This window comes from Dipodomys merriami, unplaced genomic scaffold, assembly GCF_024711535.1.
Source record: "Dipodomys merriami isolate MVZ:Mamm:240054 unplaced genomic scaffold, mDipMer1.0.p SCAF_36, whole genome shotgun sequence".
NCBI classification, from domain to species: Eukaryota; Metazoa; Chordata; class Mammalia; order Rodentia; family Heteromyidae; genus Dipodomys; species Dipodomys merriami.
The window spans coordinates 15,264,767-15,278,946 of NW_027205159.1; the positions used below are offsets into that span (position 1 = coordinate 15,264,767).

General features: G+C 38.8%; 1 gene segment (V, D, J or C); it reads left to right on the forward strand.

Annotated features, from left to right (window-relative positions):
- The first annotated feature begins 1,506 nt into the window (after positions 1-1,506).
- Positions 1,507-13,426, forward strand: LOC138804388 (immunoglobulin kappa variable 2-28-like). The segment is given in 2 exon segments: positions 1,507-1,555; positions 13,077-13,426. Coding segments are annotated over 2 exon segments (399 nt in total).
- Positions 13,427-14,180: the final 754 nt, after the last annotated feature.

Below are 14,180 nucleotides of genomic sequence, written 5' to 3' on the forward strand. Positions count from 1 at the left end.
CTTCACTTAATATATATTTTTCTAAGTCTTTCCATTTACTAACAAATGGGGCAATAACATTCTTTCTGGTGGAGGCATAAAATTCCATTTTGTATATATACCACATTTTCTTGATCCATTCATCTCATGAGGGGCATCAGGGTTGGTTCTGTACCTTAGGTATGGTAAATAATGCTGTATTAAAAACATGTGCTGGTAGCTTTAGTATCGTCTACATAAGAGATCTTTATGTTTATGATTTCTACCTGAACCCAGTGCATAACAGTATTATTAAACAAATATACTTTTTAAATTTTATTTTATTTTTTATTGTGAAAATACTGTACAGAGGGGTTACAATAACATGGGCAAGATAATGAGTACATTTCTTATCTAGCATTGTAGCCTCCTCCTTTGCTTCCCCTTCCCATCCCTTCCCATCCCTCCCCATATCCCCCCACCCTTATTACACAAATTGTGAAGTGGTTGATCTCTACTCTCATATTGACTCTTCTTTCCTCCTGAAACATAGCCATTCCTAAAATGTCTTGGTCTCAAACCCAGGTGTGGGGACGTTGTGTGCACCAGGAGTGGATGTTTATCAAAAGACAGGTCCACCTTAAAAGTTCCTCTAATTAAATGCAGGTGAATATAAAGGCATGAGTTTTACAGTTTCATCATAGCTTCCTTTGGCTTCAGAAGTATCATATTTCAGGCCTTAAGATACATCATAACTGGGGTCGAAGTTCGTGAATCTCTCAAATCCAGATCCACATGCAGTTCATTTAGTGAAGGATGATGAAGAGAACCCTGACTTTGGCAGGAACTTTCCCTGTGTGTGAGCTTCTGACTATGAGGAGCAGTGTTATTTTGTGAACCTTCAGCACCTGAGACTCACAATGATGAGAGGTTGATTTGCTGTCATGTAAATGCCCTGCTAGTGGCTCCCCAGATGTAACATCCTGCACTAGGGTGGACAGTGTCCCCACATGCTGGTCCTGATGTGGGAGCCTTCCTCACTGCGGTCTGCCTTCACTGTCTCTGGCAGTTTTTCCTTGCTTCCCATGCTAAGGATGTCTTCTCCATTCCTTTAGGCTTCATTGCCTTGCTCACCCTTTACTGTGTTTCCTTTCATCAAATCTGAATCTGCTGGGACCACAAGTTCTAGAACAGTTACTAAAAAATGTTGTTCTGAACTGGAAGAGACAATAGCATAAGAACATGAAGGTTTATGAAGCAGAAGAGACTGAAGTAGATGTGAGTTCTTGGTTTAGGAAACATCTTATCTTTGAAGGGGGTGTTTTGGGGCTTTTGATAGGAGACAGGAATTTTACCTGAGAGATTTGGAGACTGCTAGCTCAGAAATTCATGAAGATCACCAAGCTACATATATAGCCATGTCTTTTAAATCTTTCTAACCCTGCTGATTTTCATGTGCCCTGAGCACAGCCCACTGCCCTGAGAACTTCTTCAGAGGCTGCTCACACCCTATGCAGGAGAAGGTTCCAGTGACCAAAGAGCTTGCACATGAAGGCCCCTGCTCAGATCCCAGAGCTCCTGCTGCTCTGGATCCCAGGTAAGAAAGAACAATGCTGGGAATTGCTCATCTCATATTAACAGAGCAGCTTAAGTCTTCCTGGAAGTACTTGGATAATATAATTAATTAAATGACTAATCATTTTAATGTTTCTAATGTCATGTGCCCATTGTGATGTCCAGTTGACCCAGTCGCCATTCCTGCCTTCATTTCTGGGAGAGAGAAGCACCATCACTTGCAAAGCCAGTCAGGTCATTAGCAATTATTTACATTCTTACCAGCAGAGAGCAAGGAAAGCTCCAAAGCTCCTGATCTATTTTGCACCTACTTGGCAATCTGGGGTCCCATGGAGGTTCAATGGAAGTGGATCTGGCACAGAGTTCACTCTCAGCATCAGCAGCCTGCAGCCTGAAGATTTTGCCACTTACTACTGTCAGCAGGGTAATTAGTTACCTACCCCTGTGACACCAGTCATAACAAAAACCTCCCAGGGAAGCAGAAGTGAGAGGCTGGGCTGCCCCAGATGCTTACCCTGGTGCTTCCAACTGCTGACAGAACATCTCAGATGAGCCCCCTTTTTAAGGTCACTGGAAAGCATTGGGAGATAGGTTCTGGAGTCAATTGCATACCTTAACTGTCTGTCCTCCTGCTTATCCCAAGCAGCACACACCTGACACTGCCTCTTCTGTGACTTACAAAGAATACTGCTCTTTACTCATGTATGTTCCAGTCTGTCCTACAATTCTGTAGTCAGTCAATAATGAAGCCATTCTAGATATGTCAGGGTTTTTAAAGGCAAGGAGAATTACCTTGTGAAAAACATTCTAAAAACAATTGTTTGAAGAAAAATCATCGTTAAAATTTATTTGAAATCAATTTTAGATTGCCATGGAATAATTTTATTTGAAGTACAATATCATGTAATAATAATGTAATAAACAAATGATGTAATAAACAAGTGAGTTCAGTACCTTCAACATTTCAGTTCCCTGTCAGGGAATTTTTTTTCAGCAAATGTATTTTTTTAAATACTGATATCAACTCTCATGTTAAAACATGCAACATTTTAATCTGGTTCTCAGAAAAATAATTTATTTTGATACTGAGTATCATATTATTGTTTTACATTGCCATGGTCTCAACTTTTGAAAGAAGAGTGGAAAAACATGTTTTTAAATAACTTCAGAAAATATCAAGAAAAAATTAACTGAAACTTTGTATCATGTTTTGGAAGGTTTGAACATATTTTTCTTCAGGTGCTTGATCTTAGAAGTGTTGTTCAGAGGGCAGATATTCAAAGCACCCTTGGCTTCTGGCCTAGTTCACATAAATCCAAACTAAAGAATGGAAATAAATACACGAGAATAAATAAAATACATTTAAGACACTTGTGGAGTCATGTACTAGGTACAGCTACATAGTGACCCATATTATATGTATATTTTTCAGAGTAATCAGAAGTGACTTCCATTTATCATACAGACATTCTGAGAGTCATAAGTTCACATTTAGTAATTAACATGCACTCTTACACACGGAAATGTATATGGAAGGGAGGAGTTGGATTGGGAGGGATGGTTCAGAATGATGAAAGGTTGATAGGTAAAGATGAATTGTATTTATAATCTTGTAGGTTTAGTGGACATCATTTTATACAGCTATTGATAGATATTAAAAATAGAATAAAGACAAGAGATGTGTATGGAGTTCTCACTTGTCCACACTCTCACATCTGTCCAAGTTCCTTGCATATTGTGGATCGATAGGATTGAGTCCCTTCCACCTTCCAATCTTACATGTGATTAGAAGAGGTCTCATCTCATTCAGAATATAAACAGGAAAGCAGAGAGGGAGAGTAGTGCTGGGAAATTTATTTCCTGAATAGACTGTGGTGATGGGAACCCACAGCTGATGACCCAGTGAAGTCACAGCCCAACTCTCAGAATATATCTAGGAGGGCATTGCCCAAGACCAGGTACACACATGCCTCTTCCTATTAGCAACTTGTAACCATAGCAAGAGTCTCCGTTCATGGAAAATGAGATGAAATATGTAAGGGGCCATTCTCAAATAGAAATATTTCTTGACAAAAGGAAGCAAACACAACTAAACATGTATGTAGTATTATTTTCGTTCCTACTCAGAATGTGTTCAGAATTCAGGATCATCAAAAGCATCCCTGAGAGCATGTTAAAAATACAATATTACAAAACCACTTCACATCTACTGAGTGTTAATCTTCCCTTCAGCAAGTTAACAACTAATCTCTGTATGGATTAGGAAGTTGTATTTAGAAGAAGAAAAGTGTCATTGGTAGAGAGATGCTTTGTACGACTCAATTAGCCTATTAAGAGCACTTCTATTTAAACCAAATTTCTCTCTCACACACACACATACATGTGTGCACACAAACATGACACACCCGTGTCAGTCCTTTAACAAAGTAGCTGACATAAACTCTGAATAAAGAAGAGTTTGTTTAACTCATAATTTTAGATGCAGAATGTCCCTGATGCTGTATCTTCATCTGTCTTTACTCTGAAGACTCTCTTACATGTGGTACAATATGTTGTTTTCATAAAAAGAGAACCAGTTGTAATTTGAGCTGGCCAAGCTTATGGTTGTCTTCCTTTGATAGCAGGTAACTATTATGAGAACTGCCTCACTGCATGAGAGTATCTTTAACCTTTTGGTGAGCAGTGGTATAATCTCCAATCCAATAATATAATCACTTCCCACAAGTCACCTCTTCCATTGGCCAGGTTCATCCACTGGGGCAGCAGTACAAACATCCTGCATGTGGTCTTCCTTCCTTCAGGTGAAGTAGAGACTAAAATCTCTGAGAAAAATAAATAGGGACTAGTTAAATTAGATTGGGACTGGAGACATTCAGAGATTTTATGTTAATATAAGATAATCAACATTATATATATATATATACATATATACCATTTCAAGTAGTTACACAAAGTGGTCTCACCTCAGTATGTCAATTTATAAGTACATTATATTTTGATCCTTTCACCCTTCCATTAATCTCCAGAGGAAACTTTAAGAAGTCCTTTGATCAATTTGCTGTACAAATACATTGTGGAAGAATGACAAGATAAAAACTGTTACATTGAATTCACACTTTCAAGTGCAATAATTTCTCCCATTATGTTAAAAGACCATTAGGGTACTTACTACTTATAAGAGAAAATATTGTTATCCTTGTCAATTCTATACCCTACATCTTAATATGAAGATCCTGGCAAATAGAGGTGCTAGCATCCCTAAGATATAACTTGGTAACTATGGTATGCCTCTTCATCTAGCTCAACTCTGTGCTTTTATTTGTCAACTGTTTTGATAATCAGTGCTGCTGATGCTTGACACTGTGTCTTTCTCTAGACTAGATGAAGGAGGAATGAAGTACCCAGGTACAATGTCCATTTCTTTCCTAGAGTCTCTCCTGGGCATAAAGCTGCATATCATTGGGCCTCTGATGCTGTTTTAGGGTGGTGAGGGGATGTGCATCCTGTTTTTCCCTCAATTCCAGATATTATAAGTGGAGTCCTTCTTTCCATGCTAAAGACATCATGGATTTTATTGGTTGTCACCAAGTATAGAACACATCTGCTGCTACTTTTCTCAGAAGAGCGAGCCTTACCTCCCCTTGACTATTCTCACAGTGTTGCCCCAACCTGGCTATTTGCATACTGCTTCCTAAGGAGGACCTTCCTTTCTAAGTCTGAGATAAAGGCTCAGCTCTGAACTTGCCTTGACCTGTCAAAACTCCTCATTTCATTCCTAAAAATGATATATATATTTTAAAAAAATGGGGAAAAGGAAAAATTAAAAAATGCAAAATATAAGAATATATATAATATATTGTAATTCACTTATGGAAACATGTAAGGAATAGTTAGCATTCACTTTATCCATATTAGAGTAATATATGATGTATTACAAAATAATATATAGCAATGTATAAGTAGAGAAATAAAAATTACATTTTAATAGGTAGTACAGATTTAACAAATATGATTAATTCACAGTTAACAAATAGGCATACTTATACATAATTGGTATATGTTTATATGGGTCAACTATAAAACATGTGCCTAAATTTATATATTTATTCTGTGCATAGATACACATCTATAAATGTATACAGATGTGTACAAATGGATGCATCTGTATGTGTATATAGATGTGTACATATGGACATATAAATGTCCAAATGTAGCTGCATAAACATGTAGCTAAAATACACAGAGAGAGAGATTATCACAATTCCAATGAAACATAGTATATCATTTGCAGAGACTGTCTTAAAGAAAGACATGTAAGAACACACAGCATGTAGACTTTTGAGGAAACAAGTATATATGGCTCAATAATCTTCTTTCTTTTTTTTTTTTTTTTTTTTTTGGTCCAGTCATGGAGTATGAACTCTGGGCCTGGGCGCTGTCCCTCAGCTCTTCAGCTCAAGGCTAGCGCTCTACCACTTGAGCCACAGCGCCACTTCTGGCTTTTTTCTTTTTGCTTATGTGGTGCTGAGGAATCGAACCCAGGGCCTCATGCATGCAAGGCAAGCACTCTACCACTGAGCCACCTTCCCAGCCCTCAATAATCTTCTTTCTATATTCATATTTTCTTTGAAAGGTTCAAGGAAACAGAAAAAAGTCTGATGATCTTTTATGATGGTTCTCTAGGTTGGATTGCTTGGAGATGAAAAAATATACTTCTGGACCTGGCTGTGAGAGATTCTTTAGAGAGAATTGACTAAGAGAGAAGACCCACACTATTATACACAGCCCCTTCCAAAGGACTGACTGAATTTTAATCAAAAAAGATGTAGCCACCAAGTAGAACATATACTCTGTTTCTTGGGTGCCATGTTGTGAGCTTCACTAAACTCTGCTCACATGGTAGACTGGAATTTATGATCTAAGAGTTGCAATCAAGTACTCTGCCCTTTATGTTGCTTTTACTGAGGTCTTAGCCACAAAAAGGAAAATCTAAGTAACACATCTTCATAACTTAGGCCCTAGCTTACTTTCTAACCAATGATGGAAGATGAATTAGGCACCAGAAGCATTTGGGGTTGCAGCACTGAATTGAGAGAAATGACTGTTATTTGTAGTGGTAATAGTATGTTGAGGTAGATACATTTCAAAGTCAGAGTTTCAGTGTGGGAATGTATGTATTAGGGAAGCAAAGTCATTAAACATGAATCCATGAACTCATGGACTGGATTTATCCTCAGGAGTGTGAGATGTGGATGTAAACAGCACAAGAAAGCTGCAGGCCAGGAGGAGGATTCTGAGCACTCATGACTGGGTGTTATAATCTCAGAGCAGGAGGAAAGGGACAGCTCTTCTCTGCAAGAGATCACTGAATAGAGAATCCCAGTAGCCAGGGTTCATCCTACTGGCTCCATCTTCAACTCCACTCTTGGAAAGGGTTCCAGAACTTCTGCCTTGACTTCTCAAAGTTTGTGAACAAATCCATATCCTGAGATAAATCATCTTGTGCTGAGCACACTTGACAACTGTGACTAAGAACAGTGACAAATCCACAGGGAGAGCAACCAGCTCCTTTCCTTCCGATTAGAATACTTTCCCAGCAGACAGAGTCCAGGAAGCCAACATTATTAGCTATCTTGCAAGCCATCAGTACTCAAGCCACACAAGCACATGGTGAGCCACTGGTTCTCCTCACCTGTACCATGTCATGCAACAAATAGTGATTAATTTTTCTACACCACTTCAGCCCTCCACATGCAGTCAGAGATTAATATTTAGTAAAATACCAGGGTTTGGCATGGAGAGATTTGGGAATCTCTGTGCAGCTTTTGCTTCTTGTTTCTCTATCTTCACCTGTGTGGACTTACTAGCTCTTATTGGTCAAATTATCACTGGCAACACACACACACACAAACACACACACACACACACACTCAGATATAGACAGAGAGATATTCACACACCACGCGCACAAAACTCCCATCTTATCTGAATTTAATCCATAGAAAAGTTAAAAACACATCTCAAAATGTAATTTATATCTCTTCCTGAAAAAAAGAATGCTGGTGTCCATTTAGCTTAGCATCATCTTAGATGGTCATATGTACATAGTTTTTTTTATAGCTTTTCTGCTTTTCTGATAAAAATATCCTAGATGTATCCTAATTATTGCAAATGAGGGAAACCTGAATCCTAAGATATGGACACAAGAGGTCTTTCTTTGTTGTTGTTTTTAATGTACTATATGATTTTTTTCTTTTGTATGTTCTTCTCCCTATGGTATATACGCTGTTTTCACTGTACTGATTTTATTACCCTGAATTTTGTATATACATTTGTCTAATTTGGCAGGGGAATGGGAATAACCAAATGCTGAACAAGGACATAGGATGACGCATTGCAATGATGATATCCACAAGACTCCATATTGGAAATGAACTTTAGAACTTTGGGGGGGGGAGGTCTGAGGGAGGGAAGTGATAGTAGGAGAAAAACAAAGGAGGGAGTAACAATGCTTGACAAGAAATGTACTCATTACCTTACTCATGTAAATGTAACCCCTTTGTACAGCATTTTTACAATACAGACAAATTAAAATTTAATTAATAAAAAATTTTAAAAATCCTGGTTTTAAAACATTTAATGTTAGAATAATACCACTAGATGGCAGCGAAATCCCACAGTATATATTAAAAGAGCTATCTAGCTAAGTTTTCTATGGAAATCACAGAGTTAGTATTTTATCATCAATGAAGAGTCTCCAAGCTTGGGTAATTGACTAGGACCAGGGACACTCAGAAGGAGCTGTCAGCAGGCTGAATTGTGGGGGAATGTCTTCTGTTTTTGGAATTTAGAGACTGGAAGCTTGACTTTGCTTCTTTTTCCTGCCTTATTTATCAGCAAAAGCCACCTTTCAAGGATATGTGTCCTTGGAGAAGTCTGTAACAATGAGTGAGGTGATGTGAGGTCCCTGAGATTGTAGCAAGTCTTGTAGCGCTAGTGTCTTGAGGAGATGTGGTCCTGGATGGCTCTGTCTCTGTCTCTGTCACAGATATCAAAGTCCTTGTGAGGTCATTACAAGAAAGTGAACAACCAGAAAGAGAGTCTAAAACAGATGACACTCTAGACTTCCCGGCTTCCAGAACTTTGATTTTATAACTAATCCATAAATTTGTCTACCAGCGCAAGATATCTGTGTTCACCATGGCATTGCAGGGAAACTAAGTCACCAAACCAGCTCTCCCTGAGCAGGATCAGCCTTAGGAATTGGAATGTCGTTTGGACATGTAGTTGCAGACTTGCTTCTCTTCTTCCTGCTTTTCCAGCCATGGTAAGGAAGCAGGACTCAGACTCCATTCAAGAATGTTGCCTATCAGTTGAAGGTGTAAGCCTGCTTTGTTTATGGATCAGAATCCAAAAAACATCAACTAAATTGGATGCATTACTGGTATTGTTTGTAGATGTACATACACTTTTTCTTCTGTAAGCGACTGAGAAGATCCTTTTTATCCTAATATTCTTTTCTCTACATGGCCCTCAGCTCAGACTTTATCATGTCTCTCCTGACTTGTAAATGACATACCTATATACTCTGGGGTGTCAGGGTTGTGCCATTACTTTGGATTCACATAGGAAAGAGAAGGCTATCTAGGTAAAATAAAAAAGCAGATGTATGTATGCATTTGTGCATTTCATTTTTTAATTTTTATTATAATAGTGTTCCTTGTAGAGATGTTTCATCTCCTTGGTTATGCTTATGTATTCTTCCTTTTGAGGAAATACTTTCATAATTTCAGTTTTCCTCATTTATTATGATGTTGAGAATAGTTTTGCTTCATATTTTGGGTGGGACTGAGGTAATTTTTTTCTATCCCTTGTCAATTGAGAGATAATTTATCAATCACTCTCATCCAAATCATGGCAACATTTTAACTTATTATCTTTTTATATTTTCTGGTGCTTCTCTGTATCCAACTTGCCAAAAACAATGACCACTACGGAGCTTCTACAAGTGCACCACACCTGGGAAGAGCAGACCATCACCTGGTGTGCAGTTGAGGGCAAATGGCCAGCAGGACTGATCACCAACTTCACAATGATCCAATCCTGAGAATGAAACCCTACCATGCCTGGTTGTTTGGCAAGGAAAGCTATACTTTGTCCTGTTTTGAGAAGTATAAATTCAAATCCTGGTGTTCTACAAGGCTTATGTATCTACAAGAGGCCAGGGCGGGTGGCTCATGCCTGAAAAGCTACATAAACAGAAGGCTGAGACCTGCTGATCCCAGTTCAAAGCCAGCCAAGGAAAGGAAAGTGCAAGAGACTCTTTCCTCCAGTTAACCAAAAATTACAGAAATGGAGATGTGGCTCAGGTGGAAGATTGCTGACCTTGAGTACAAAAGCTCAGAGCCATGGCCCAGACCCTGAGTTCATGTCCCAAGACACACACACACACACACACACACACACACACACACACACACACACACACACACACACACACACAAACACACACACAAAGTAAAAAAATGCACAAAAATTTAGTCATATATGAGTCTTCTTATGGTTGCTCATCCTTGAGGTGGGGGAAATAAAAGGGTTTCTTTTGATGTATATCATTTTGATTTATATCATTTCTTTTGATCTATATCATTTATAACTCATATACACGATTGAAGTTACAACCTAATGGGAAATTACCTGTGTTAGTCATTCCCCCTTCCATGTGATTGGCATTTAATTTCTGTTTGGAACTTTCTTACAGTCCTGGTATCTCAAAAAGTATGCTCATTCTCTTTGCATAAGCAAGCAGCAAAAGAATAAATGAAATAATTTACAAATAACATACTTATAAGATGATTTCTTTGTTGCTTTGTATGTCACTCCCCTATGGAGTAACCCATGTTTTCACTGTATTTGTTGTTGGTATAATTTAGGGATGAGAAGGGAAAAAACAAATTGTTTAAATAGGGATACATGTGGCCCCACTGCAATAATGAGATGTATAAGACATTTTGTCAAAAAGTGAACTTTACAACTTTGGTGCTGAGGGGGAATAAGGTGGGTGAGTAGGATGGGGGAAAGTGGAGGAGAAAGGAATGGATGGGAAGAGGAAACAAAGGAGCAGGCAACAATGCTTGATAAGAAATGTACTCATTACCTTGCTCATGTAATTGTAACCCCTCTGTATGGTGTTTTTACAATATAAAACATATTTAAAAATAATATATACCACATATATGGTATATATGTGCACATTAGAAGGAAACTAGGAGGATGACAGAGAAACAGAGAAACAGGGGAAAACATACAACAGTGGGATCTATCAGCTGCACTGGAAATTGATCAAAGCGAACTAAGCAACTCAATGGAAGCAATGGGAGGGAGGGAATGAGCAGCAAAGAGGGAACAGCTGACACTAAGCAAAAGGAAAGAAATGTATATATCACCCCATGTGGAAGAAATAATTGTATTGTCAGAGCTCATAGAATTAACAAACTTTATGAACCATGATAAAGATAATTTACCCCACACATTCTTGTGTTTGTGACTATAAGTATCACTTACTTTGTGACAATAAGTATCACCATCCTGTGAAATTTGTGAAATTTATTTAATCACTTAATCACAATAAAAATTTGCTACAAAATAAGTTTAATAGAAAAAACTTTTTGTGTAACCCATAAGAAAATGTCACAAACAGTGGCCAATACCAACAGAAATGTATGTTCTTCAGGCTCTGGATGGTGTAAGTGGAATATGAATTCCTTTGTACAACTCTGAACCAGCATTCAGTTACTTAGTAGCTTATTATGAAGCTTTAGGGGAGACTTAATCTTGAGTGTTTGTTATACTGAGACATGAAAACAGCTCTTGCTTGGTCCTGCTATGAGGTGTGGAGTCCTGGCTGTGGCTGCCCACATGCAATGCAGGCAGGACAAGGAGGGTCTCATACAGAGTTAATAACTTTTCCAGGAGCAGACTCTGTAGAAAGATTAAAAAATAGATGTTGCAATAGTCTCACTAACTAAATGAAAGTAACTGGCATTCTTGTCCATTCTGTCTTATAGGAGATAGAGAAATATTAAGAATGCTGTTGTTAGTCTGGTGAAGAGTTATGCTGAAGAAGTGTCATTCCATATTTACTGATTGTGAAATTGACTATGTAAAATTTTGTTTTCTCTGTCATTTTTCTCTTTCATTTAGAAATGTTATTAGTTCACCTTCTGTAAGGAGGATTTTATGCTCTGGGTTATTTTGCTTTGACACAAGTAATCATAAGAACTTAATTTATTAGGCCCTCTATGAAGGGCCTTTTTTTTATCTCTTGTAGGGATTGAACTCAGGACCTGGATGCTGATCTTGAGCTCTTTTGCCCAAAGCTAACACTCTACCCCTTTCAGCCACAGCACCACCTCCAATTTCTGAATGATTAATTGGAGATAAGAGTCAAAAGGGAACTTTCAACCTGGACTGGCTTTGAACCATGTGTTCAGAACTCAGTCACCACAGACATGAGCTACCAGTGTCTGGCTTATAAAGAACATCTCTAACAGTTGTTGATAACTTGCTAATCATAAGTTAACTTTGTTTCAGTGATGTCAGATTAACTCAAGTATGTATTTGATTTCCTTATCTAGTTGTACCCACAGTGGTATTGGATAGAAGTTTTGAGAAACAATGGCAAATGAAATCTGTGCACAGTATCTTTCTCTAGAATAACCAGAAGAGGGCCAATCAAATTGACCCTTCAGCAAGACTCCCCTGGACACACATTTCAATGGAATTGGGCCTCTAGTGTTTTAAGTTGACAGGGTCAAGTACACCACATCCTCCCTGAAGATCCAGGCATCAGGGGAGAGGGGTCCTTTTACCCACTGCTGGAGCCAGCCTGGTATTTGTGGGTCTTTTCTCCAAACACAGAAGAAATTTAAGTCACTTTCTTCACCAGAGAGATGCCCTTGCCCTCTTCTTTGTTCTCACATTGCTGCACCCACCTGCTGATTTGCATAGTGCTCCCCAAGGAGAACTTTCCAGCCCTAGTTTGACATAAAGGCTCATCTTGACCTTGACTTCACTGATCAAATCTCCTGGATTCCCAGCTAAAATGAGACTCTGTTCTTGTGTTCTGGGTCTCCTAATGCTCTGGATGACTGGTAAGGGCAGAGGGAGATAAGGATGGAAAAGGGGATTGAGGGTGAGCCCTCAGGGCCACTGCTTCTTGTTTGTATTCTGTTCATGGGTTAGATGCACAGAACTTGTCCTCTAGATTGGGGCAGGTGAAGTTAATTATATGAGAGTGATGAACATCCTAGATGGAACCAGTTCCTGAGCTTTGTTGACAACTATGACAAGTGTGTAGAGGGTAGTATACATGAGATCTAGAACCTCATTTATGCTTTTTAATATTTGTATAAGTTTTGAAATATTGAATGCTTTTAGGATAGAAGGAAAAACCATGAAAAGGATTGGGAATTAATATATAACCACAGAAAAAAATTACATACCACATATAACCTTGTACTTTTCATTTATTTTAATTTCAGGATCCAGTGGCGATATTGTAATGACTCAGACTCCACTCTCCCTGCCTGTCACCCTGGGAGAGACTGTCTCCCTCTCCTGCAGGTCAAGTCAGAGCCTCATAGATAGCGATGGAGATAGCCTTCTGTATTGGTACTTGCAGAAGCCTGGCCAGTCTCCAAAACTTCTGATCTATTGGGCTTCCAACCGAGCATCTGGGGTCCCAGAAAGATTCAGTGGCAGTGGGTCAGACACAGATTTCACACTGCAAATCAGCAGGGTGGAGGCTGAAGATATCGGAGTTTATTACTGCATTCAAGATATAGATACTCCTCCCACAGTGATACAGTCCTTAACAAAAACATCTCTGTAGGGCTTGGCCCAGCTGTCCTATTTCAAATGTTGTCTGCGGAGCAGCATAACACATTCTCTGAACTGAAGCAGTAGTTTGAGTTTGGAGGACCTAACAGAAGATATCATACCAGTGTAGGAGTCATCACCTTGTGATGCTCTGACCTCACAGATGGAAGAGATAGGATACTTTTCTTCATCCTCTCACCTGACCCAATTATGGCCCTAGTGTTTCCCCAGTCCTTGCCTCTTTTCAGGAGTCTGATTATTGACTTAAAAATATTACATCTGTTCTTTCAATGATTATACAAATCCCAAAATGAAATAACTCAACAGGAACCCATGGAAGGAAAAGTAGTTCTGGGAGATCTGCTTCTCGAAATGGTGAGTGAAATGCACAAAAAGCACAAGTACTAGGGCTTGAGCTTAGGGCCTAGAAGCTGTTTCTAGCTTTTTCACTGATGCTCTACTACTAGAGCCATAACTCCATTCCTTTCAGACTTTTGCTGATCAGTTGTACATAAGAGTCTCTTAGATTTTGCTGCCCACACTAGATTCAAACCATTATCCTTAGATCTTAGCTTACTGAATAGCTAGGATTATAGATGTGAGCCATCAGCATAACCTTATCTTGAATTATCAAGCCTCTTCACTTCCCCTCATAAAGTGAGATTCTCTGCTCAGCACTCACAACTGATAATGCTCTGTATCCATGTAAGAACAAAGGGAGATGAGGAGGGACAGGTGTAGGGAGGTAAGTTCTGGTGTCCCCTGCT